At 49.5% G+C, this 26,320-nt stretch overlaps 1 protein-coding gene across 1 annotated transcript in view; it reads left to right on the top strand.

Moving 5' to 3' along the window:
- The window catches only part of LOC119464430 (deformed epidermal autoregulatory factor 1 homolog), an 86,534-nt gene that overhangs the window by 39,807 nt on the left and 20,407 nt on the right, over positions 1 to 26,320 (top strand). The window contains exons 5-6 of the mRNA XM_037725391.2: positions 12,369 to 12,463; positions 21,992 to 22,123. Coding sequence (XP_037581319.1) covers positions 12,369 to 12,463; positions 21,992 to 22,123 — 227 coding nt within the window. The remainder of the gene's footprint in view (positions 1 to 12,368; positions 12,464 to 21,991; positions 22,124 to 26,320) is intronic.

Below are 26,320 nucleotides of genomic sequence, written 5' to 3' on the forward strand. Positions count from 1 at the left end.
TGACAAAATTTTTCTTCGAAGGAAGATCAGCTCTGGGCCGTCCGGCAGAAGATGCCGGCCGAGTCCAAGTCCTAGCTTTTTTATAAGCTTTTTTCGGCCGTCTATCGACAATGCCGTGTAATAAGTTTTGAAGTTTTGAGCATTACAGTCACTTGGCAGATTTTCGAAGAAGAGTTAAAACTTTCTCAAGATTGATAAAATCGTGGTAAAAAAAAATGCGTGGCGAAATCGTGGTAAAAAAAAAATGCGTGGCGAAGAGAGCTACGCTCAAAATTTATCTCGTCATTAACTCGTGTGCAGCGCCGCGTCGCTAGCGCGTTGGAGATGCGTTTGAAGAACGCTGCCATTCTTTCTGCTGACGGTCAACCGTGCATGCTGTGTTCGCCGCTGCCGAATAGTTTCGCCCGAAGCTCGCTTATGGGCACAAGTTCGTCCAAATAAAGGCTACTGTTATCCCAAGTCACCTCCTCTCTTTGCCAACCGTCACTTCCACGCGACAATATGTAGCATGAATGTCGTCTGGTGAAGCAAAGGTCACGGTGGGCAAAGGCGGTCGTGCGTCGTCTGCTCGAGTTACCATGGCACGGCCATGCTCCGCCGCCGCAGGTGTGTTGCAAGCGTTCGCCGCGAAAGGCTCTAGGGGTTGTACTATGTGGAGAGGAGGAAAACGGAAAGGGTAGGGCGCCGCGTCTCCGGCTCACGTCCCAGGCATAGTTTTTTTTTAGGAGGCATTGGCTGAGACCACCGAAGCGTTCACTGTCGGTGCGCGTTAGTGTCATAATGCAGTACTTCTTTTTTCTGCTCGTAGGCGGCGGCACCGCCCCGAGCAAGAGCGCGGGTACACGGAGGAGTGTTAGATATATAAGGCGCGTCTGTGTAGCTCTCTGCAAATGCGTTTGTGGCGCAATGGGTTAAACGCTCGGCGATCTATCGTCGCGGACCGAGAGGTCGTGGGTTCGATTTCCAAATTTTGCATGTTTGTGGAACTTTTTCTTCTGGTTTCTTTCTTTGTATTATGTTCTATGACGTATTTCCGTGACGGAAATACGTCAGTGAAGTCTTGGTGGACCCCGGCATAAAACACTTTCGTGTTAATAATAATAAAAAATCAGCAGCCCCTCCCCTGTCGAGGAAATGTGGGTAAGCAAAGCTTGTCGTGTGTTTTTTCGGTGTTCCTCCCAACGAATTGCATTGACGAGTACCACGTTGTGCTCGAACGACAATGGGTCACACGCACTGCAATTGACTTCGAAGTTCCGGTTGAGAAACTCGCGTTGAAACTTGGCCGTCGCACCGGGAAAGTTGGCACTAGCGTTGCCGAGGTGTGCACCACCGTTATTGGGTTCCTGGAGGGCAGGACCACACTGACGTTGTGGGAATACGCTACTCTCGCGCGTCCCCTGATGTTGTTTTCTCCGCATAGCTCGCGTCTCCTGTAGTCTGGCTGCTCCGCGTGGCTAAGCGCCGGAGGCGATCGTAGTGGTTGCGGCGCGTTGCAAGAGATGGCGCGAGTGTCGCGATGCTAACGCCACCGAACGGCGGGGTGACTTGGGAGAAAAAGGTCGAAGGCGCTTCCTCTTTAGCTTGGGATCGGCGACCAACACGCACGAATGCTTCGCGCGTGTGCCGGCCCGCTTCACGGGACCGTCTCGCGAGGCTAAGAGCAGGACACCGGTATGGACGAACACGGATCATTCGAAGACGCCACCGTTCGCGTAACCGTACACGTGAACGACTAGGCAATGGTGTCACAGCATGGGGCAAACATATTCGCTCGCTATCGGGTCGTGGTGAGTCGGACTTCCTTTATTTGTCGCGCGCCCATGTGAATGTTCGATTGGTAGTAATTCCGCTAGCGTGCATCAGTGTATGAAAGGTGCAATAAATGCCCCTTTGTTTGTTTGCCCCACTGTGTTGTCGTTCCTTTGTATGAGACCCCGTATGAGACCCCACAACGTTTGGCCTCAACATTGCACTCCTGCAACTCAGGGTCGGCGGCTCTTTGCAGACGTTCGGCCTCCACATTGCACTCCTTTAACGAGGGGTCCACGGCTCTTCGCTGACATTTTGCCTTGGCTTCGGAAGCCCTCACGCTAGAATCGGCACGTCGACGGCGAGCCCTTTCTCGAGTGTGTTCATTCTGGATGGATTTCCATGAAATTAAATCTGTCCGTTACGTAAAACAATGAATGGCTCATACCCCCTTAAGCAATGGCTCATACCCCCGTAAACGCAGCCTCCCCATTACGACGACAAAAGAGAAGTGAAATTCTACACTGGAATGTTTAGGGGCAAAGGAGCCAGCTGTGGAACCAGACGACGACGAAGAATGCAGGAGCAGTGGCACGAGTGCGTGCTGACCACCTTTGCAGCTCTGAGAGCAGCTGGTTTTTTTAGTGTTACATCGCCGGCGCAGGCTAGCGTATACAAGCTTCGCTTGAAAAGTTTTGGTTTGTCATGTCAACCCCTTGGTTTGTCATGTCTGCAGGATTTACGAATTTTAAAGCTTACAGGTTGGCAGGTATAAATAAAATAGCAGGTATACTGATAAAGGTATGTGTGTCATCTTGGCATCACTTAGCCTATTAAAGCTAAAGATGTTTCTATCTGAATAAACACCTGTACTTGTGCACTCCCCCCTGTGCATGTATGTGCCTGTCAATCTGACAATTTTTTTTGACTGAATATAAATGGCTGTTTTTTTTTTTTTTTTTTTTATAAAGTTCAGTTAGCAGTCAGTACTAGTCCTGTTGTGGTTGTTTTCTGTTTTTCTTGTCCTTATTCCTTCGCGTTGTTTCCTTCACACTGTTTCAAGTTACAATCGCAAAGTATTTTTGTCTGACCAGTAAAATACCTAGCTCTGAGAAATGACACAGTTCATGTCTTTGATTGTGAGCTTAGATTAGCATTGAACAATTTGTGCACTTTTCTAGACTTATAATAGTTAATGAGCCACTAATGAGCTACCACTTAACTGCACCATGTCCAATTTTTTTGGAAAAAAGACTACCCTAATGTGACAAGATTTCCCAAACCACAAAGCGGGATGGCATGGTAAAGGTGGTCAGACTTAATCCTTAGCAGAGCCATGAATTGGGCTTCTTGGTGTGCATTCATTTTTCTTGTGCTAAGTACTGTAGGACGCCACAGGGATGAAACGAACACTGGATATGAAGCGAACACGAAGGGACACAGGGGAGCGCAAACATTCATTTTGTCCCTGTTGCGTCCTACAGTACTTAGCGCAAGAAAAATGAATTAATCCTTAGCGCTCTGCTATGGCATCTCTCATAGTCCTAGTGCCGCTTTGGCTCATTAAACCCCATAAGCAAATCCATCTGTAACGGAGAGGGAGGTGGAGGAGTAGAGGTGAAGACCAAAAGATGTGCTGTAAGGGGGTTTATTTACAAGCAGGGGCCACGTAACAACAGCCTTGGCCCAAGAGCGTTGGTCGCTGTCTCGCGCTTTCCGGGCTGCCGGACCTCGTCGTCCTCTCTCGATAGTTCTTGACCCTCTTCCCCACTACATTGGCCCCGGTGGAGAAGAGTAGCCATCCTGGCGACTCAAGGCGCTTCAAGCACAAGAGGGTCGTAGTAGGGCTTTAAGCGGCTCACGTGGACTGTTTCACGACCGCGGCAGCGTCTGTCGGTGGGAGGTGTCACAGGCTCAACGACGTAGTTCACCGGCGACTGGCATTGTACGATCCGGTAGGGACCATGATATTTCGCTGCAAATTTGCGGGAGAGACCGGGGGTCTGGCATGGAATTGACAGCCACACGAACGAGCCAACAGGGAAGGTAGGGGCAGGTTTAGCTGGGTCACAGCGTTCTTTTTGAAGACCTTGTGCTAAGGATGTAAATGAGCGTGCTAGTTGGCGGCACTCTTCGGCACATTGAGCGAGTTCTGAGGCTGGGCGGTATTCGGACGCATCCAGGCGGTACGGAAGTATGGTATTCAGTGTGGAAGAGGCCTCACGTCCATATAGGAGAAAGAAAGGGGAAAATCCAGTGGTGGCTTGTGTGGCTGTATTGTAGGCATATGTCACAAAAGGAAGCACCAAGTCCCAATTAGAATGGTCGGAGGCTATGTACGTGGAGAGCATATCACCAAGTGTTCGGTTAAAGCGCTCTGTCAAGCCATTAGTCTGTGGATGATAACTTGTAGTGGTGCGATGAATAGTATTGCACGCACTCAGAAGGTCTTGGACGACTTGCGAAAGAAACACACGCCCTCGGTCGCTCAGCAGCTCGCGTGGCACGCCGTGGCGAAGAACAAAGCTGCGCAAGATGAACAAGGCAACATCACGAGCTGAAGCTGTTGGAAGAGCAGCGGTTTCGGCATAACGAGTGAGATGGTCGACGGCCACAATAATCCACCGATTGCACGCAGGGGTGGAAGGAAGGGGCCCGTACAGGTCTATGCCGATTCTATCAAACGGGCGAGCGGGGCAAGGCAAAGGTTGTAATGGGCCAGGCGTGTGACAAGTTGTCTTCCGGCACTGACACTCAATGCAGGAGCGAATGTGCTTGCGGATGTATGTGTACATTCCCCGCCAGTAGAATCGCTGGCGAAGTCTATCATAGGTTTTCAAAACGCCAGCATGCGCATTTTGTGGGTCGGCGTGGAAGTGCGTGCACAGATCGAGGCGTAAATGGCGAGGTATGACAAGAAGCCATTTTCGACCATCTGGCTGATAGTTGCGGCGGTACAACATGGCGTCCCGGAGCGTATAATGAGCTACCTGTCGACGAAGGGCACGAGAGAGCTGTGGGGCAGGTGTCGTCGAAGGCGCAGCTAGAATGTCGATCAGCGAGGCGATCCAGGGATCCTTGCGTTGTTCGGAAGGCATGTCAGTGATATTGATGCTGGCGAAGGAAGTTGCGGAAAAGGAAACAGGCGCAATGTCAGAAGACACCGGCGAGCGGGAAAGTGCGTCGGCGTCGGCATGCTTGCGCCCGGAGCGGTAAAGAACGCAAATATCAAATTCTTGTAAATGTAGCGCCCAGCGTCCAAGTCGACCTGACGGATCCTTCAATGAAGCCAACCAGCAGAGCGAATGATGATCGGTGACAACATCAAACGAATGGCCGTACAAATAAGGGCGAAATTTCTGCAACGCCCAAACAATGGCCAAACATTCCTTTTCGGTAACTGAGTACTTGCACTCTGCCTTCGTGAGGGCACGACTAGCATATGCAACTACGTACTCGGAGAAGCCCGGCTTTCGTTGGGCAAGTACAGCGCCAAGTCCGATCCCACTAACATCCGTGTGTACCTCGGTTGGAGCGGTAGGGTCAAAGTGACATAAAATGGGCAGTGAAGTCAAGAGTTGACGTAATTTTGCAAAAGCCTCATCACATGCTGTCGACCAACCAGACAGAGAGCTATTGCCGGTGAGCAGCTTCGTTAGTGGTGCTATAATAGAAGCTAAGTTCTTCACAAAGCGACGAAAGTATGAACAGAAACCAAGGAAGCTGCGAAGCGCTTCCACGGTGGTAGGCTTCGGGAATTTAGCAACAGCACGAAGTTTCTGCGGATCGGGAAGGACGCCGTCCTTCGAGACTACGTGGCCCAGGATGGTGAGTTTGCGAGCTCCGAATCGGCACTTCTTGATGTTAAGCTGAAGTTTTGCGTTCATCAAGCAGCTCAATACTTCGCAAAGACGATGCAGGTGGCTATCGAAATCAGGGGAGAAAACAACGGTGTCATCCAGATAGCACAGGTATGTCTTCCATTTTAACCCACGCAAGACACTGTCCATCATCCGTTCGAATGTGGCTGGGGCATTACATAGACCGAAGGGCATGACATTGAATTCGTACAGCCCATCGGGAGTTACGAAGGCAGTTTTCGGGCGATCGGATGGCGCTATAGGGACCTGCCAATAGCCGTATCTTAAGTCTAGTGATGAAAAGAATTCAGCTCCTTGCAAGCAGTCCAGGGCATCATCGATTCGTGGCAGAGGATACACATCTTTGTACGTAACTTTGTTGAATCGGCGGTAATCGACGCAGAAGCGTATCGAGCCATCCTTTTTCTTAACGAGAACAACAGGCGACGACCAGGGACTGCAGGACGGCTGAATGATGCCACGCTGAAGCATGTCATCGACTTGTTCGGAGGTCACACGACGCTCAGCAGGAGATACGCGGTAAGGACGCTGTCGGAGAGTCGCTTGTGAGCCGGTGTCGGATGGAGAACACTGTGCGTGCAGCCTAGTGACTTCTGCTGGCAATCAAACGAGCCACGAAACTGGTGTAGAAGTGCAAGAAGTTTCTCGCGGTGCGCCTCTGGAAGTTCGTCGTCGATGGCGGAGCCAAACATGCTTAACGGTGGGCGATCAGGCGTACCAGCAGAAGGTGTCAGGGCACTAAGTTGAAAGTTGTCCGCGTCGTCAAGGCAGATGATGGAGGAAATGTTGAATGCCTGAATTGTGCCTATACACTCTCCACGGAGTAAGGTTGAGGGTGCTGGCAACGGATTCTGTGGGGTCTCACATGTGCTCTTGGGACAAAGGGACGACAACACAGTAGTGCAAACAATCACAAGGGCATTTATTGCACCTTTCATACACTAATACATACTAGCCGAATTACAACCAATAGAACATTCACACGGGCGCGCGACAAATCAAGGAAGTCCGACTCACCGCGACCCGATAGCGAGCGAATACGTTCGCCCCATGTTATGACACCATCGCCTAGTCGTTCACGTGTACAGTCACGCGAACGGTGGCACGCTCGAACGATCTGTGTTCGTCCATACCGGTGTCCCGCTCTTAGCCTCGCGCGACGGTCGCGCGAAGCGGGCCGGCGCACGCGCGAAGCGTCCGTGCGTGTGGTCGCCGATCCCAAGCCAAAGAGAGAGCGCCTCCGACCTTTTTCTCCCAAGTGACCCCGCGTTACATCGCGACACTAGCGCCATCTCTCGCAACGCGCCTCAACCACCGCCGGGCTTAGCCACGCAGAGAAGCCGGACTACAGGAGACATGTGAGGAAAACATCAGGGGACGCGTGAGAGTCGCGCATCCCCACATCCCCCCAACCTTACATCACTACACATACGCCGGCGAAACATGTCACAAGGCCCATCAACGCGCGCGTCGCGAACAAAAGTTAATACATGCGACAGTGGTGCCGCCGAGTAAATGTCCACGCGTTATCCACAACGTGCGAGCCGACATTGACTCTGGGGTTCACCGCTGGCGTCCGTTGGTCACAGCACCACGTCTGCAGATTCGATGGCACGACTCCAGCCCAGGACTCCGGAAACGGCGACGCAGAAGTCGGCACGAGCAAGCGTCGCTCGCGCCCTGCTGACGAGAGCCGCAGTAGCCGTTGGTGACTGCCGGCTCTTTTCCCAGCCGCCGAGGGTTGCGAGCCGGACATTGGGGGCCCGCGAAGTCGCTGCGCCGAATTGACCACAGACATCTCCAAAGCCTGGGGTAGCTCGATTGTAGTCCGGGGCAGCAGCGCTAACGATGTGCAGGTGACAGCAAACCAGGGGTGACTCCGCTCACGCTGCGTACACTCAACGCACTCGACAAACACTAAAGTAGTGCAAGGGAGAGGAATTCGGCATACGCATCGCCCACGTGGTACGATGTTCAATTCGGCTAGCCAAAATTCCGGGCGGCATTTCAGATGCTAAGTTCACGTGAACAAAGTTTACTTTCTTGAGTCGAACGAGTAATTTCAATTCGTGCGAGGCGAACTAATGAGGGAAGCAATGTGCGACATCTCAACACCACGGTCCACCAGGTTGCGTCCCTCAACGTGCGACAGGCGGCTTTGTTAAGCCTTAGGCCTAATGCGTCGCTACTTTGACAACAACCGGCATCCAAAAAAAGAAAAGAAAACATCACCCAAAATGGGCACAAGAACAGGCAGCTGCGAGGAGACGTTAGCTCTGTGAGGTGGTCCTACCCCGCTCGGTGCACACAGCATCCGAGTTGACGGCGCCCACCGTCCCAGACGGTGTCGGAGCGCCCGGTGCCAGGCCGCAATACCAGTCAGCCCGTAGCGGCACCCGTGGCCCGCGGCCACCCGGCTCCCTGAGCCTCGACTTCCGAAGTCAAAGATATAGAAGAAGCTATTTACATAAGAAATTCGGACCACCCACGAGGCTTCCGTACTCACTCGCTTCAGGCTTGCCAATGCTCCGCGGGCGCTAGGCCTCGCTCTCCCAGGATGCCGACCACGTGGCTTTCGCACCGACGAGTGTACTTCAAAACACTCGCGAAAAGGCTTAGCATGTTGAAAAGTTCAAACACGCTACAGCAACCGTCGCCTCGCTCAAGAAAGCACACCGCCGACACTAGCGGTCAAAATCCTCGCTAGGACTACACTTCGGTTGAAACATCTGGAACCGAGCAAAGCTGTTAAAATTATCGTCCGATGCCCCAAGAGCCCCACGTTGGGCAGCCAGATATGGGGTCTCACACATGTGCTCTTGGGACAAAGGAACGACAACACAGTAGTGCAAACAATCACAAGGGCATTTATTGCACCTTTCATACACTAATACATACTAGCCGAATTACAACCAATAGAACATTCACACGGGCGCGCGACAAATCAAGGAATTCCGACTCACCGTGACCCGATAGCGAGCGAATACGTTCGCCCCATGTTATGACATCATCGCCTAGTCGTTCACGTGTACAGTCACGCGAACGGTGGCACGCTCGAACGATCCGTGTTCGTCCATACCGGTGTCCCGCTCTTAGCCTCGCGCGACGGTCGCGCGAAGCGGGCCGGCGCACGCGCGGAGCGTCCGTGCGTGTTGGTCGCCGATCCCAAGCCAAAGAGAGAGCGCCTCCGACCTTTTTCTCCCAAGTGACCCCGCGTTACATCGCGACACTAGCGCCATCTCTCGCAACGCGCCGCAACCACCGCCGGGCTTAGCCACGCAGAGAAGCCGGACTACAGGAGACATGTGGGGAAAACATCAGGGGACGCGTGAGAGTCGCGCATCCCCACAATTCATAACAAACAACGATGTAGCGCCGTTGGGCATGTCAAGAACGGCAAATGGCAATGTGAGATTCCTGCGGCGTTGAACGGTCTCGGAGGGGGTAAATACAACTGTGGATTCACCAATGGCGGCACAGGACACGGGGACAAGGGCTGCACTATTGGGTGGGATGTTCGTATCATCGGCGACAAACAACTTCTCCAACATAGGGGCAGACGCGGAACACAACGCAGAGAACGCCACCTCGGCACGAGCACAGTCAATAACGGCATGATGGTGAGAGAGAAAATCCCATCCGAGGATGACATCATGCGAACAGGCCGGTAACACAAGAAACTCAATGGGATACACAACATCTTGAATGACGACGCGGGCTGTGCAGATGGCTGAATATGGTCTGCGCTGGCGGTATGGAGGGACAATCCCTTTGATGTCGTTGTAACCTTTCTAAGCAAGCGGCAAAGTTTCATGTCTATCACTGAAACTGCAGCACCAGTGTCCACAAGCGCAAGGGTATGAAAGCCATCCACAAAAACGTCGATGAGGTTGGCCGGAGAAATGCGAGGACTTGAGTTGATCGATGACGACGCAGTTCGTGCCTCGGGAACTGCGGCATCTAGTTTTCCGCGTCAGAAGGGCAGGGCCAACGGCGCATAGGTGACAAAGAATGACGTCGAGGGGATGGAGATCGGTGGGTAGCGGATGGCAGGCGCTCGGGCAGCTGCTCGGGCAGGTGCTCGGGCGAAGAAGATTGTTGGAGCCGCGCTATGCCATCAAAGCGTCTAGGATTGTACGCAGACGGTCGCATGGCGTACATTTGAACAGGAGGGCGACGGCGGCAGAAGCGTGCCACATGTCCTGCATAACCGCAAGAATAGCATATAGGGCGATTGTCCGCAGTGCGCCATGGATTTGAAAACGTGGGGACTGCTCGGCTGAACGGAACAGGTGGTGGTCGAACGGCTGCCGGCGCGGAAGAATAGGTTGGCTGATGATGCGACCCGGCAGCAACGACTTGCGCATACGTCAAGGGTGCAGACTCTGGAGGTGGCGGACGAGCGAAAGGCAAAGCATCAGTGACCTCTTCCTTCGCTCGGGCGAAGAAGATTGTTGGAGCCGCGCTATGCCATCAAAGCGTCTAGGATTGTACGCAGACGGTCGCATGGCGTACATTTGAACAGGAGGGCGACGGCGGCAGAAGCGTGCCACATGTCCTGCATAACCGCAAGAATAGCATATAGGGCGATTGTCCGCAGTGCGCCATGGATTGGAAAATGTGGGGACTGCTCGGCTGAACGGAACAGGTGGTGGTCGAACGGCTGCCGGCGCGGAAGAATAGGTTGGCTGATGATGCGACCCAGCAGCAACGACTTGCGCGTACGTCAAGGGTGCAGACTCTGGAGGTGGCGGACGAGCGAAAGGCAATGCATCAGTGACCTCTTCCTGGATAACCTGGGGTATGACTGGGGCCAGATGTTGTGCCTGTGCTGGCTCGGGCGTGCTTGATAAAATAGAGAGTTGTCTGGCGACCTCCTCACACACGAACTGCTTGATCTGAATCAACAGTGCATTCTGGTCACCCAGAGTCAAGGCCGCGATCGAGTCGTTCTGTTCCAGAGGGCGTCGAGTTTAGGCCCGTTGCTTGCGCAATTCGTCGAAACTCTGGCACAAGCTGACAACATCTGCGACGGTTTGTGGGTCTTTGGCCAATAACATTTGAAATGCGTCATCGGCGATTCCTTTCAGGATTTGTTTGATCTTATCCGACTCGTGCATCAACGGGTTGGTACGCTTACACAAGTCGACGACGTCTTCAATATAACTGGTGAAGTTCTCACCGGGTTGTTGAGCGCGTTCACGAAGTCGCTGTTCTGCGCGGAGCTTGCGTACTGCGGGGCGGCCGAAGATTTCTGAAAAAGTGGTCTTGAACAAGGCCCAGTTATGAATCTCCGCTTCGTGATTGCGGAACCAGAGACTGGCGACACCGGTCAAGTAAAATATGACATTGGTCAGCCTAGTCGCATCGTCCCATTTGTTGACTGCGCTCACCCTCTGATACGTTGCCAACCAGTCCTCGACGTCTTGGTCATCAGTCCCGCTGAATATCGGCGGGCGACGCTGAGGCAGCACACCGGGACAGACGGTAGGTTGAGTCTGAGAGGGGCCTTGGGTGGTGGTTTCTTCAGCCATCGCTGGCGCTGGAGGCAGGGTATGGCTTCGTAGTTCCAGGTTGGGAGACTAGGAGACTACCCAGCACCTTTCCACCAAACTGTAAGGGGGTTTATTAACAAGCAGGGGCTACGTAACAACAGCCTTGGCCCAAGAGCGTTGGTCACTGTCTCGCCCTCTCCGGGCTGCCGGACCTTGTCGTCCTCTCTCGATAGTTCTTGACCCTCTTCCCCACTAGAGTGCAAAAATTTCTTTGGGGTAGTACTGGTACGAAAGCTTGCACAGTGAACTTGTCATCTTTTGGTTAGGTTTTGGAACCCAGTATTGTTCCCTCTTTTGTACTGATTGCAGATTAGGACTCCTTAGACTTAGAGTCACTTGTGGGTCAAGGGAACATACTGTAAGGGGTGTGTTTGTATGTGTATGTACAAACACTTTTACAGTGGCTTTAGAATACACTGTACTGTCATTTAGCCTTCAGCCTGACTATTTTACTGGTTGGGGGTGTGATTAGCAGGTCTCTAGTTTAGTTAAAGAACCCCAGGTGGTCAAAATTAAACCGGAGCCCTACACTATGGTGTGCCTCACAATCAGAACTGGTTTTGGCACGTAAAACCCCAGAAAGAAGAAGAATCTGTAGACTGGCTGGCTCTTTCTATGTCTGCAGTGTTTCAACCTAGAACCGACACAGTTTTTAACAATTGAACATTAGAATACTTTGTCTAGACGTGTTCATTCATTGCCATTAACCTTTTGTTTGTTAGCAATTGATATGGGATGTTATGCCCACTCCTGCAATAACCCCAACAGGCCGTCAGTATGTAAAAATAAATATAAAATGAATAAATAAATGCAAGTGTAGCACTTGTGTTATGTGCTTCTCATTGTCATTTAGCTGGATGACATATCTTGCTTAGATGCCATGTTCCATGTTGGTGCTCGTCTTATAAGACAGTGCAACTACAGCCAAATTTTTGTGACACAAAAAGAAATAATTCCAACTCAGCACCTGCATGAAATCAAGGCAATATGCAGGGTCACCAGGACTGCGGGACTATACACTTATAAGTGAGACACATCTTCCTGTAATTTGGAGTTCTTGTAATGCATCTCCTTTAAGTGAACATAGAACTTGCCTTTAGCCAATTTAGTGGTACAGGAACATGTCAAAGGAACAATTTCTGAAGTGTGTTAGTGGGCAAAACAAAGCCTTTTTTTACAGGTGGCCCTGCTGTGGAAACAACAGTCATGACTTCGCGCTTGGCACCCACACCATCTGACTTCACAGAGCAGCGACAGTGGTGGCAGCTGGAAGAAGTAAGATAGGAACTTTCTCTGGGCCTACTTGGTGCTGCTTGACTTTTTTTTTTTTTTTTAAGGCGCCTCGACTGGCAACTAACTCACTGTTTCAAATAAAGGTTTATTCATTCATTCATTCAAGGCGCAAAAAAGACATGGCACGAAAGGAAGGTTGTGGAGATTGAGGGAGGCGCCGGCGCCATTGCTCTCAGGCTTTACCTGTTCTGCCGTCCCTTGCCGATCCCCGCCCGCTCCCAACCCGTTCCAGCGGTGGTGCTCCACACGCAGTGGTTTGTGGTGAGGGTGGGGCGATGACGTCACTGCGCGTTACTGAGCATGGCTCTCTTTCCGGGACCAACGCAGGGTACGTACAGCATCGTCCACTCTTAGGGTGAACAGGGCTCAGCGTGGCCGCGCATCGAAGCAAAGCGGCGCAGGCGCACAGGGGCCTAGGGGAGGTGCTTCGCGTCATCTGCTACAGCGCTGAAGCGTGCCCCTCTTGCTTTGTTGTGAAGTGAACTTCACTAAACGCAGGCGACCGAGCGCCGTAGGCAGCGTTGCGGGAAAGCGCGTTTCATTATTTGGAGCATTTTCCGGCTCCTTTTGTCTACAGCTTGTGAACAGCCTGCTTAGTCAATATGCATAAACAGAAACAACCTTCTCAACACATAAATGACCTATCATTTTCTTTTTGTGAGTGATGAGGGTAAAATAACACATTTTTTGTGCCCTCTTTATTAGGGTGGGGCCATTTTATTCTACTGCCACAGCTGTTGGTACAGTGCATCCGGAGAAAAACATCAGACGCGCTTTTCATGTTGGCGTCATGTTGTGATGAGCCTAGCGCGCCGTTTTGTGCTTCTCTTGATGCTATAACGAATTTGGTTAATATACTTAAGAAATTAGGAAAGGAATTTAGAGAGCGATTGTTCAATCGTGCACACATATTTGATCATGTTTGATCGCTTTACATGATGCGCGAAACTGCCCTGTCCTGTATAGCAACTGATTTGGCCGTAATTTTACGCCCCACTTTCATTTGCTACATCTAGTAAAATATACAAGTTTTTCTTGTGACACTTTACATAAAATTGCAAAAGCAGTGCCGGTCCATTGTCGCATACCTGACGCGGGAAGCCGCATGCTCATTTAGATGAATGATCGATCAATCTTTTGATAACATTGTCACGAATTTCGGTGGACTAAAGACAGACAGGGACAAGTCGCTCGTTTAAGACAAACATTTATGATCGTAAAAACAAACGGCAAAGACAACAGCACAAAACAAACAATTTACAGCACGAGTTGTTCTAGAAATTCTCCGAAGTCCTCAGCTATCTTGAAATGATAAGTCCAAAATATTTACATTGCGTCCATCGACGTGGCCACGTCACCTCGTCGTCGCGGCTTCGGATGACACGTCGTTGGGCCCGCCGATGCGTCGTACACGATGTCGCTGTGTCCGACGTTCGGTCCACTGTTGACCTGGTTCAGGGGCGGGATGGTGGGATGACCAAGGCGCCTGGATCGCCCGGTCAACTCCGTTAGCCTGCGGATCGTAGCCGCAGGGAATCCAGGAAGCGGCGCCGTCAGCCTGTAACTGTGGCTTCTGGTGGGGCGTTCACTCAGCTTGCGGGTCGTGGCCACGGCAGCTGAAGAACAGCTTCCATTGGGTTGCCGCCGTCTCCGCGATCCACCCGTCCTGTCCGGCCTCCAGCTCCTTCTGCCCCTCGTTGTCCCACAGCGTAGCTGGGCTGCTCACTTCTGCTACGTGTCTCAACTCCCGTTGGCCACGTAGCCACGCGTGCACTTTTGCACTTCTTCTTCTGCTTTCGTATTATATTCCTTTTATTCAGATGCTCTTATTTCTAACTTCTTTTTCCTTTACTTCTGCCACCGACTCCTCGTGTCGTCTTGTTCTCTTCTTAACTTCTGCTTTTTCTTCTTTTTTATTTCTTCCTTTATTGGCTCATGACAAACATTGATAAGCTGATGTAAAGTATGTTGCGTGGACTTTTTATTTTGTTTGTTTTTCTTTTTTGTTTATATCCTTGGAGTTTATGCACACAGCATGCGAATGCTGTTTCTGTCCATTTTCATTAGGTGGCTGGAGTTGAAAATTTTTAATCGATGTGTGTGTTTTTTTAGCTTACACTTCGTCTTGCCGGGTAAATAAGTTGTTATTCACTTCCAGTTAATTTAGTTGGAAAAGGTCATATGCATATCCTCACTAACATTTAATAATTTTGTGGGGTACACATCCTGGAGTGACTCATGACCTCTGCGTTATGCCATGGAGGTTGAAACAGCGTAAATTTGGCAAGTATGACGAATAGATAGAATTTTTTAGACGGGAGGGATTGTTAAATCAATCCAGCCAGAGTGGGTAGGCCCTTAGTATGAATATCGGCAAACTAATGCTGGCCGCGGACAAGCCATGCTGTTGCCGTCGTGGGGAAGTCGCCGGCCCGGTGTCGTTTGCCGACCGCCTGCCGGTGGTGGGCAAACAGTCTGGCCATTTACAAAAGCCAAGCCTGGCGAAAGACACATAAAAAGCATGCCTGATGTGTTTCTCTGGATGCATTGAACCAACAGGTGTGGCAGTAGAATAACATGGCCCCAGCCTAATTAAGAGGGCGCAAAAAATAACTGTGTTCTTTTACCCTCATCACTCACAAAAAGAAAATGCTAGGTCGTTTATGTGCTGAGAAGCTTGTTTCTGTTTATCCATATTGACTAAGCAGGCTGTCCACAAGCTGTAGACAAAAGCAGCTGGAAAATGCTCCAAATAATGAAACGCGCTTTCCCGCGCCGCCGCCTAGGTCGCTCAGTCGCCTGCGTTTAGTGAAGTTAACTTAACAGCAAAGCAAGAGCGGCGGGCTCCCGCACTGTATCAGACGACGCGAAGCACATCCCCTAGGCCCCTGTGCGACTGCGCCGCTTTGCTTCGAAGCACGGCCGCGCCGGATGGACTGGCGCTCCGTAGAGCGCGGCCAGGCTGAGCTGTGTTCACCCTAAAAGTGGACAACGCTGTACATGCTTTCTTCTCATCCGCCGACACCTTTGTGACTAGGACTTGAGCTCATGCATAGTGCCTTTGCCCGTGCGGGGAGCGCGTACTTTTTCCTGATCTTTTTCCTGGCGCTAAGCCGACGAGCGGTGCCTAGTGCTCGCGCGAGGTCATACCACGCCGAGCCGCACTTGCCGAAAACAAAAGCCGAAGGAGATAGCCCGAGCTCTCACGAGTTAACCCATTGGTTATCGCCAGAGCAAGTGGCATAGTCGCCGAGACTTTCCCTAGCGATGTGCTATAGACGCCCGTTTCTGTATTTTCGCCCTTGGACGGACCCCTTTGGTTTGTGCAGTGCTGGTGCCGACGGATTCATTAAATGGTTTCCGTTATCTCAGGGCATTACTGTGTTTTTGTGTGCATTGCTCTGTAGCCCCTTGCAGCCTGAGCTCACACGCAGCGGTGCTAGAGGCGACGGCTGACGAGGCCTTGTGGCTCGCTAAGCTCGAACCCGCGGTGGTTGGTCTCCTGTGAGACACTAAGAACCCACAAGGTCAAACACGGGACAGGCGCTACTTTCAACTGTTTATACCACAATGTCGTCATGAAATATATATGAGAAAGGCGCAGAAGCAAAGATAAGAATAGATGTACAGTGTAGACCGCTTATAACGTAAGTCGCCGGAGTCGTGAATATCCGCACTATAAGCGGTACCTCACTATAACTAAAACAACTATTTTATTGCAATGATGGACACTCCAAGCGCATTTCTGCCGTCGCTGTTACTGTGCTCTAGGTTCCGTATTCACTTACTAAATAAATTAACAAGCACGGTGTCACGCGCACACAAGCAAACATGAACAGAGCTCGCTCGTTGACCGCGGAAACGTACTACCTCTCACTTCAACGCGACCTATAAGCGGCGAAAACACGGCGCGCGACGGACTTTCCCCGTCGCAGATTGCTTTCAAGATAGGGCCAAGGCGATCGTATCGCCGAAGTGGATCATTGCAAGTTACGTCCTGCTTCGGTCCACTGAAACTGTTCCGCATTGCTTTGCTGGCGAAACTCCTCTCCTCCTGTTTGCCCCAGTCCCAAACGCAAGTTTCGGATTCTCCAAACGCCCATACGAGCATTTGGAGAATCCGAAATTTGGAAATCGGGCCGCATCACGTGATGCGACCCGATTTCCATCCCTCTCCGCACACATGATCACTTTCCTTTTAAATGCGGCATCATGATGAACTCGGTACTTCATGCTGATAGAGCAGACGCAGAGAATGTGAAGACAGACGGTAGACTATTGCCTAAGCACATGTACTGCAGCACATGGAGCAAGCTACAGTAGCTAGGCTCGAGAGTAGCTAAGCTCGACGTGCGCGATAGGCGGCCATTTTGAAATGCCGACGGCTATATGGTAATGCAGATTTAGGGTCGTACTCGATTCTAACACGCACGCAATTTTTGGACCTGTTTTATCGGAAAAAAAGTATGCGTTAGATTCGAGTAAATATGGTATTTGTGGCTTGAGGGGAGCTTTTGCCATCTAGGTTGACTGCCGAACTTCCAGGCAGCCGCAAGGTAACCAGTATTTCGTGTCCTACAACTGCACTATAAGCGATACGTGTATACATAGAGTGCTGTGGGAAAATTAATGGGAGTCTGAAAAGACAGTATTATATCCGGTCCTGCACTATAAGCGGTTACGTTATAAGTGGTCTATACTGTATAAGAAATGCCTGACTAATAGACCCATAGCCTCCTATAAAATATAGGAGGCTATCATAGACCTTTCCTGACGTGACACCGCGCTGGCGACGTCACAGCGTGACGTCACCGGCGCATGTGCAGTGACCCTGGTTGGCAAAACACAGCCGCCGGCTTTCTGCGTGGTGTAGTCGAGCAGTGCTTACTGTATGTGGGTGTCTCGGGAACGCATGTTTTCTTTTTTTTTTTTAATTATGTTAAAGTGATCCTCTAGCAGTGTTCTGTATCGATGAAAATGAATGTGTCTTAAACTGCGTGATGGAAATCTGGCGATACTGGCCTTTTTTACTTGCGAACGTGAACCACGTGGTGATCTGTGATGCGATGAAGAATATCGGCTTCCATGGAAGTATGCCACATTTTTTGTGGTGCGGTAAAGTGTGTGGCGAAAAACAGCCATGATATCGGTTCATTTTTGTGTAGATAAACTGACCACATTATGTGTGTGTGTTAGTGAGGGTGTGTGTGTGCGACACGATTAGCAATACATCACTTGCGAGACTGTGGACGCATGTTGCGTGTAATAAGGCCTTCATAATAGAACTATTATAGAATAATAATAGAACTTCAGCGCCTGTAAATTTGAGCAGGTGAGAATGAATGACACGCGATGATTAGTGAGTGCATATATGTCGAGGTTATCTGCGCTGTGTACAGAAAAAAAATGTAAAAAAATCCTTCGTTCGAGCATAATTTGTTAACTGAAAGGTACGACTCAAAATTAGTTCCTAGCATGTTTCGACAACTGCCAAAGCTTCGTGTATACATTTCACCACGGGGAATAAACAGCTGAAATGATCATGTTTTAAATGCAGATCTCATGGGTCTTAAGTGAAACTGAACTTTAATTTTTACAGCGAAGCTGTTAAGGGCTATGTTCCCCGGGATCGTGTCTGTGTGTAGAAAAAAAACTATCATCATCAGCATTGGTTCAAGCGTCGTCTTATTCCGCAGCTGGCTCATTGGCGCCCCTCGATTTGCACTCGTGCCGTTGGATGCCATGCCGAGCACGAGCGTGTGCCGAGCGCTTGCTCATGCTCTGCACGGCATCCAACAACACGTAGAACAACAAAACGATGCTAACAACAATTTCGGCTCCATGTACGTGGTGGTTTGGCTCCATCTGCATGGTGGTTTCCCACCAGTTGTGCCTTAGCACAGGTGTCAAAACGGATGATGGATGGCCCATTGTTATACCCCTCACCACCGCCCATTGTATGGTATTCAACATCCCTAAGCTGCACAGCGGCTTATGGGAGACACTCTAAGGAAAGGCTCCAGATTAATTTTGAACAACTGGGGCTTGTTACCCTTCTCCTGAAGCACAGTAACGAGTGTTTTTTGCATTCCATCCTCATCTAAATTTAGGCGCCGCCACCGTGATAGTTGTAGACAAAGTTCATATTGTATATCTTTTACCACTGCAGTGTAAATTGGGTGCATATTAGTACCTTCACGACAATGCAACACAAAATTTTCTGTTCTCTCTTATGCAGAGAGAACAGGTCGCATTAACGTTTCTTGCCAACCTGCGCTCACTTCGGAAGTGCGGCAAATGAGAGGGGTGTTCACAGTGAGTTCACATTGTTTGCGAACAGGGAGAGGTCTATTGATATGTGTGCCAAGGGATCCAAACTCTTTTGTGTACAAACTTAAAGAAGGTTCACTGGCGCAACTTTTACTTTCTGTACACAAAAGAGTTTGTATTCCTTAATGCGCATATCAATTAGTCGGGCATTTCATATTCTTATCTTGTATTTTTTGCATAAGCGCTTCTGCGCATGTGCCTTTCTCATATATATTTCATGACGACGTTGTGGAGTAAACATTTGAAAGGTAGCGCCTGTCCCGTGTTTGACCTTCCTTTTGTGCCGTTTCTTTTTTGCACCTCAAAAGATGCTGGACGCCCCACTGAGGCAGCCCAGCGGCTATGGCGTTGCGCTGCTGATCTGAAGGTTTGATCCCGGCAGCAGCATTTCGATGAGGGTAAACTGCAAGAATGCTCGTGTACTTAGATGCACATTAAAGAACCCCAGGTGGTCTAAATTAATCTGGAGCCCTCCACTACAGCGTGGCTCATAATCAGAACTGGTTTTGGCACGTAAGACCCCAGAAAGAAGAAAAAGAAATTAACCCGGAGTCCCTCATTATGTCGTGCCTCATAATCATATCATGGTTTTGGCACGTAACACCCCAGAATTTAATTTAATATAACTTTAAAAGGAAGGAAATAATATTTAGGGGCAGTAAAGCGACAAAGGAAATTTCATTTATGCAGTTTTATGCATGGTTTATTGTTGAACAAGTGGATAAACTATAGTCGGGTACAACTTTAGAAGGCAGCGGCATTTGCCCCTCAAAGGCGGATACGCACACTAGCCTCCACCAATGGGCGTGCACTCTACCTTGACGTCATGAGCCGGATGGCCAGTGACCCCGCTGACAGACAGCATGCAGCCCGCACTTCAAGCTGGGCCGAGTCGCGTCAGCGGGACTATTTCTTTAGTCGCGGAGGCAATCGGCTGCTATCGGATTGTTGAATCACTTGATCATATTCTATCTATTCTTGCTTGTTTTGCAAAAAGAGATGCACGTGTGGCAGTATCACTAGTTCATGAGTGCCCACCTGTAAACAGAGTAATTGCACGCCTACGGGAGAGCCATGCAGGCGAGCAGCATGCTGTAATGCTTTGAATGATAAGAAACAAGATCGAAATCACTTTTCTCGACGCCCTTTACTTGAAACAATGTTGATTATAAAGTGCGTGAGTGTGAGCATGCTGGAGTAAACTATGCAAAGTGGAACTACTCCCAAACCACCATGGTGGCAGCTACCATAGAGCAAAGTGAGAAACCAGTTTCAACAGAAGTCAACGGGTGGCAGCACAATAAGAATTTTTTGTAGAACTCATGGAAGGCTGCAGCACCTCCAGAGCGAAGCTAGGCTGCTTTTCGTTGAGAAAAAGCTTGTTTTTTTCAAATGTTACACCGCCACTGTGTGACTACTTGGGACTTGTTTCTGCCGCTATACATGTGCAGCAGTGACTCTCAAAGGGTTTACAATAAGTGTGCCAACTCCCTGTTTTCTTCCTCAAAGGGTTAACAGTAAGTGTGCCAACTCCCTGTTTTCTTGAAACTCGGAAGAGTATTTGAAAGCTTTAGCGAGGAATAATAAATATGTGTAGTAGTAGTGTAAATGTTCTACCTAAATTTTATTAATAAAGATTGATGACTTTGCCAGGAGCGCGAAACTGCCACCATTTTTATTTCATTGGTCAGACCGAGCAAAGGCACACCCAATCACATGCTCTTTCTGAATTTTAACGTGACAGCGTTAAGGGCCCCGTGTCGCAGAAAATCCGGCGTCGGCGTTAAGCATTCGGCGTCTGGCGGAAATAATCATGCCGAACCACATCATCCCGAACCACCCCGACCACACAGACCCTCCTCCGCGTGACGCAAGGCTTTAGTGAACAAAAATTGAGTTTCTCAAAGTAAAGTCTGTCAGAAAAATTGTAAAGTACGACTTAACCACAACCTACAGGCATGATGGCATCGGATTATAATTTGAATATACGAGAAAAATACCTGATAAGCAGCCAGGGATCTTTGAATGCTATCGCGTTCCACTCTTAAAGGCGAAGCTTAAACGTCCTCCAATTCTGCTGGTGTTTCGCTGTACTTTGGTTCTAGGCAACATTGAGGGGAATGTTGAAAACCGAGCCTTTCTCGGTTTTGAAAACCGGCAACAGCAAACAATTAATAAAATAATAAAAAAGGTCATGGGGCCTTCACATTTTGATATAAGACAGCTTAAATTGTTCCTGTAAAAATGTCTTCCCAGCAATGCATTTGTGTTTAAAAGTGAAGTCTACTTTAAGGGGATCAGTGTAAGCTTGGTCTTTGTATGCTGGCTTTCCCATACCTGTTGCAGTGAAGCCTACTCATAAAGAAAAATGTGATGCGAACGAAGCCCGATAACGCTATCGCGTTCGACTCTTAAAGGCGAAGCTTAAGCGTCTTCCAATTTTTTAAGAGGGAGAAGATTATCTATATAAATATTTCCCATAAAAGAAACAAGAAATTTGGCTGCGGATGTCGCGTTTTGTGCACCAAAAAAGCTTCCTGTCATATTTATGGTGCATCGAACAATTCGAAACTAATACCTTTGCCACACGACAAATCCTTTCCAACGAATTATACTTGCCCGAAATGTCATTTCTTTTTTCTGTCACACGGCACAATGTAATCACATTAGTTGAAAACGACATTTGTAAACGAATAGTGATAACGCTATCGTGTTCCTCTCTTAAAGGCGAAGCTTAAGCGTCCTCCAATTTTTTTGCTCTCAAGCTGAACATTTGCCCACTCCCTTTTTTTCGCACTTATCTCCAAATTTTTAGTATATGCTTGATCGGTATTTCACGGTACTGTCATAGTGTTCCTACTACTATTTGGCATTTTATTGACTTTAAGGTGTCTTACTCTTTCATTGTGGCATATGTATATTGTTGGGATTTGTTAGTTGCACTGATAAAGTGAAATTAACTAACAAGTATAGGTAGTGACTGAAGAAATTACAATTACTTACCATAGATTAAATGTAGATAACTCTTCAGAGCATTGCGAACAACATTCAGATTCAGGATAGTGTCACTTACATAGGCGTTACAGTTGCACAGCCATGCAGAGTTTACTGTCATCACTGTGATCTCTTTTCCATGGGAAAAGCCTCCTTATTTGTACTCATTCTGAAATGTCCTTGCAGATGGTGAAGAATCTCGCAAAGCAAGTGCAAGAACTTCAAAAGCAAGTGGACATGGTGAAGGCACAAAGTGTCATGACGAGGGAAGCAGCGCTTCAGCAACTTAGAGTGCAACTTGAGAATGAGAAAAAGGAGGTGGGTTCCTCTGCGGTGGTTCCTTATTTAAAACGGACTTTAACTGCAAGGTTAATAAATTTCATGTACTAAGTGTGCCATCACATAGCACGGTATCTATTCTGTAACTCTAATGGTCCACCGGTTATCCATCGTATGCTTTACATGGCCTGCCCAGCTCCATTTCTTCTTAATTTCAACTAGAATATCGGCTATCCCCGTTTGCTCTCTGATCCACACCACTATCTTCCTGTGTTTTAACGTTAGGCCTTACATTTTTCATTCCATCGCTCATTGTGCGGTCCTTAACTTGTTCTCGAGCTTCTTTGTTAACCTCAAGCCCAATATGCTAGCACTGGTAGAATGCAATAATTGTACACTTTTCTTTTCAACAACAGTGGTAAGGTCCCAGTCAGGATTTAGCAATGCCTGCCGTATGCACTCCAACTCAATTTTATTCTTCTGGAAATTTCCTTCTCATGATCAGGGTCCCCTGTGTGTAATTGACCTAGATAAACATACTCCTTTACTGACTCTAACTATTAAATTCAATTCTACTTTACCGATCAGATACTAGAATTACTTCACCGATAATAAAGTAGAATTACTACTTTACCGATCAGATAGAATTCACTCAACTGTCAAAACTGTTCAACAAAAAGAAAGTCAGGGATATTCGAAATTATAATGTGGGCAAGATTGAGGAAGCCGTAAAATATGGATGCAGCATGAAATCAGTGAGAAGAAAATTTTGCCCAGGACAAGGCAAGGTGTATGCACTGAAAGATAAGCAGGGTAATATCATCGGCAATTTCGATGACATAGTAAAAAATGTCACAGTTTCGCCCTAAGGGCGAAGCAATGAATGCGATAGCAACACAGCAATGTCATACGAAGTAAGGTGAGCGGCTTTGGTAGCAACAACACGCAGAACTGTTGTCGACGCCATCGGCGTTTTGCCCGCGTTAGCTCAAAATGCGTGCGGCGTTGGTGACTGTTGCTGGAGCCTCTGATATAAATAGGCACTTGGTGCCGCAGCTAAACGTCGCCTCCCTTCCCTCCCCCTCCCCCACGGCCTCTCGCGCGTCCGAAGAAGGCGCGTTTGCTCTACATATATGGTGATTGTAAAGGAGAAAAGAGACGCCTACTTCTGCAGCCCTTAAGCGAGCACGGCGCAGAACGCGCGTTTGTTCTCCGCCGTGCGTTCACTCCCCGTGAAAGACGCGCCCCTCGCGCCCTTTCACTCGCACATACAGCGTTCGGCGCGCGGCGACGATTTCATCTCCAAATGACGTCATACAGAACCTCACGGCGACGGCGACGGCGACGGCGACGCCGACGGCAGAAATCTGCTTTTGAGTGTCCATATAATTGCTATCGCAATAAAACAGCGGAAGAATTCTATACTGACCTGTACAGTGCCCAGAGCAGCCAAGCTACTTTCATTCAAGTATTGATGAACAGGATACAGAGGCTCCTTCTATATAACTAGTGGTGAAGTTAGAAGGGCCTTGCAAGACATGACCTGTGGAAAAGCGGCTGGAGAAGATGGAATAGCAGTCGATTTAATACTTTTATTAAATTATGACAGAGGAGATATCATGCTTTACAAGCTTGCGGCCTTTAAACTCAATGCCTCGCGACTTCAAGTGTATCAGAGAACTGGAATAATGCCAACATTATACTAATCCATAAGAAGGGATACGATAGAGAAATGAAAAATTATAGGCCCATTAACTTGCTTTCAGTACTGTATAAAATGCTTTCAGTACTGTATAAAATATTCACCAAGATCTCCCAGTCCCCATCATGGCCCACCCTAACAACGATACACTTATCTGGCAGTGGAACTGCCGAGGCTATCTCCGCAAACAACCAGTCATCCGTCGACACCTACGTACCCTCACCTTGCAACCGGACGTCATCATGATTCAAGAAACCAATATCGATTTGGTCACCCTCCCAGGTTGCCAACCTTTCATACCGTAAGACGCTTCTCGCCGCCTCTGCACCTTCGTCCGCAAGAGAATCACTGCCATTGAACACAATCTGTACGTCCGAAACATCGAACACCTTCTCATTGAACTTGTACCCACTAGGAAACATAAGGAAGTATTTTTCTCCTTAACGTGTATAGCCATCGCTCTGCCAAAGTTTGAAGCCACTTTCTCACCCTCTTCAAGAAGGCCCTTAACGTAGCTGGCACCAACCCGCTCGTTATCGGTGGAGACTTCAACCTCCCCCACACGGTATGGATATGGCTACTCTACGACTGCGGCTCAAAACCTCTGGCAAGACTCCCAGGATCTCGGCCTCACTTTTATTACAGACCCTACGTTCTCTACATGCCTCGGTAACTCCACTTCCCGCGACACTACCCCTGACCTCACATTTACCAAGAATGTCACCAACGCCCAATGGAGCAACACACAACATGATCTCGGTAGTGACCACCTCATCATTGCCATACTTATCCCTCGGATAGCTGCAGTCACCGCCAAGCCCCGAGAGTTCACCTGTGTTGACTGGGATGCATTTCACAAGCATCGATCTGCTGACCCGCACGCGGAATGCATAGGGGACATTGATGCATGGACCCGAAATCTCCAATCTGATACCAAGGTAGCCGCGCACACCGTTACCACCGATGCCCCCGTCGAGCGCATGGACAGCAGACTAGCTCATCTCCTCGCGGCTAAAACATCCATCCTATCCCGTTGGAAAGGGCAACGTCTCAACAGGCGCCTCCGCGCTAAAATAGCCCTCCTCAACAAGGAAATCGAAGCCCATTGCCTCACCCTCAGCCGTCAACAGTGGACTGAACTGTGCAATACTGCTGACGGCAAGATCTACTGTGCCTCTTCTTGGAAGCTTCTCAAACACCTCCTCGATAGTCAAGCCACCCGCTCTTCCCAACAAGATCGCGTCACTAAACTTCTCTATACAGAAACGAAGAAACAGGGTCGCGCCCAAGTCTTAGACCACCTTTCTAACAAGTATCTCCCCGTGGGCCCAGTGCAGTCTCACGTCTCCTACACCAACCCCCCACTGGACGAATATTTTAGTGTCGCTGAGATTCAAGCCGCCCTACACAAATTAAACAGCCGCTCTGCCCCTGGCCCCGACGGGGTCACTAACAAAGCCCTCCGTAACCTGGATGACGCCTCCGTCACCCACCTTACAAATTATATCAATTGTGGGGATGCGAGATTCTCACGCGTCCCATGATGTTGTTTTCCCCGCATGTCTCCTGTAGTCCGGCTTCTCTGCGTGGCTAAGCCCGGCGGTGGTTGCGGCGCGTTGCGAGAGATGGCGCTAGTGTCGCGATGCTGCGTAGTGTCGCGATGCTGGCACCACCGAACGGCTGGGTCACTTGGGGGAAAAAGGTCGGAGGCGCTCTCTCTTTGGCTGGGGATCGGCGACCAACACGCACGAACGCTTCGCGCGTGCGCCGGCCCGCTTCGCGCGACCGTCGCGCGAGGCTTAGAGCGGGACACCGGTATGGACGAACACGGATCGTTCGAGCGCGCCACCGTTCGCGTGACCGTACACGTGAACGACTAGGCGATGGTGTCATAGCATGGGGCGAACGTATTCGCTCGCTATCGGGTCGCGGTGAGTCAGACTTCCTTGATTTGTCGCGCGCCCGTGTAAATGTTCTATTGGTTGTAATTCGGCTAGTATGTATTAGTGTATGAAAGGTGCAATAAATGCCCTTTTGATTGTTTGCACTACTATGTGTCGTTCCTTTGTCCCAAGAGCACATGTGAAACCCCACACAATAACTGCTGGCGTAAAGGTGCAATTCCCCCAGCCTGGAAAACAGCAAAGGTCATCCTTATTCCCAAACCTGGCAAACCCTCTAGCCTCGATCACCTTCGCCCCATCTCCCTAACCTCATGTGTCGGAAAGGTTATGGAGCATGCCTTCCTAACCCGAATTAACACCCATCTGGAAGACACTGCAGCGTATCCTCACTCAGTCATTTGCTTCCGGGCTCACTTGTCGACCCAAGACACCATGCTGCAACTTGAGCACCATATACTTGAAGGTAGAACCTGCACTACTAAAGCAATACTCGGCCTCGACCTCGAAAAGTCCTTTGACAGCATAGCCCATTCCACAATTCTCGACCGCATCTCACGCCTTAACCTCGGTGCGCGCACGGCCTTCCTCTCGGTGGGGGATCTCCGCTCCGACGCCTGGACTCAGGGCAGC

Source organism: Dermacentor silvarum, chromosome 9 (assembly GCF_013339745.2).
Source record: "Dermacentor silvarum isolate Dsil-2018 chromosome 9, BIME_Dsil_1.4, whole genome shotgun sequence".
Taxonomy (NCBI): Eukaryota; Metazoa; Arthropoda; class Arachnida; order Ixodida; family Ixodidae; genus Dermacentor; species Dermacentor silvarum.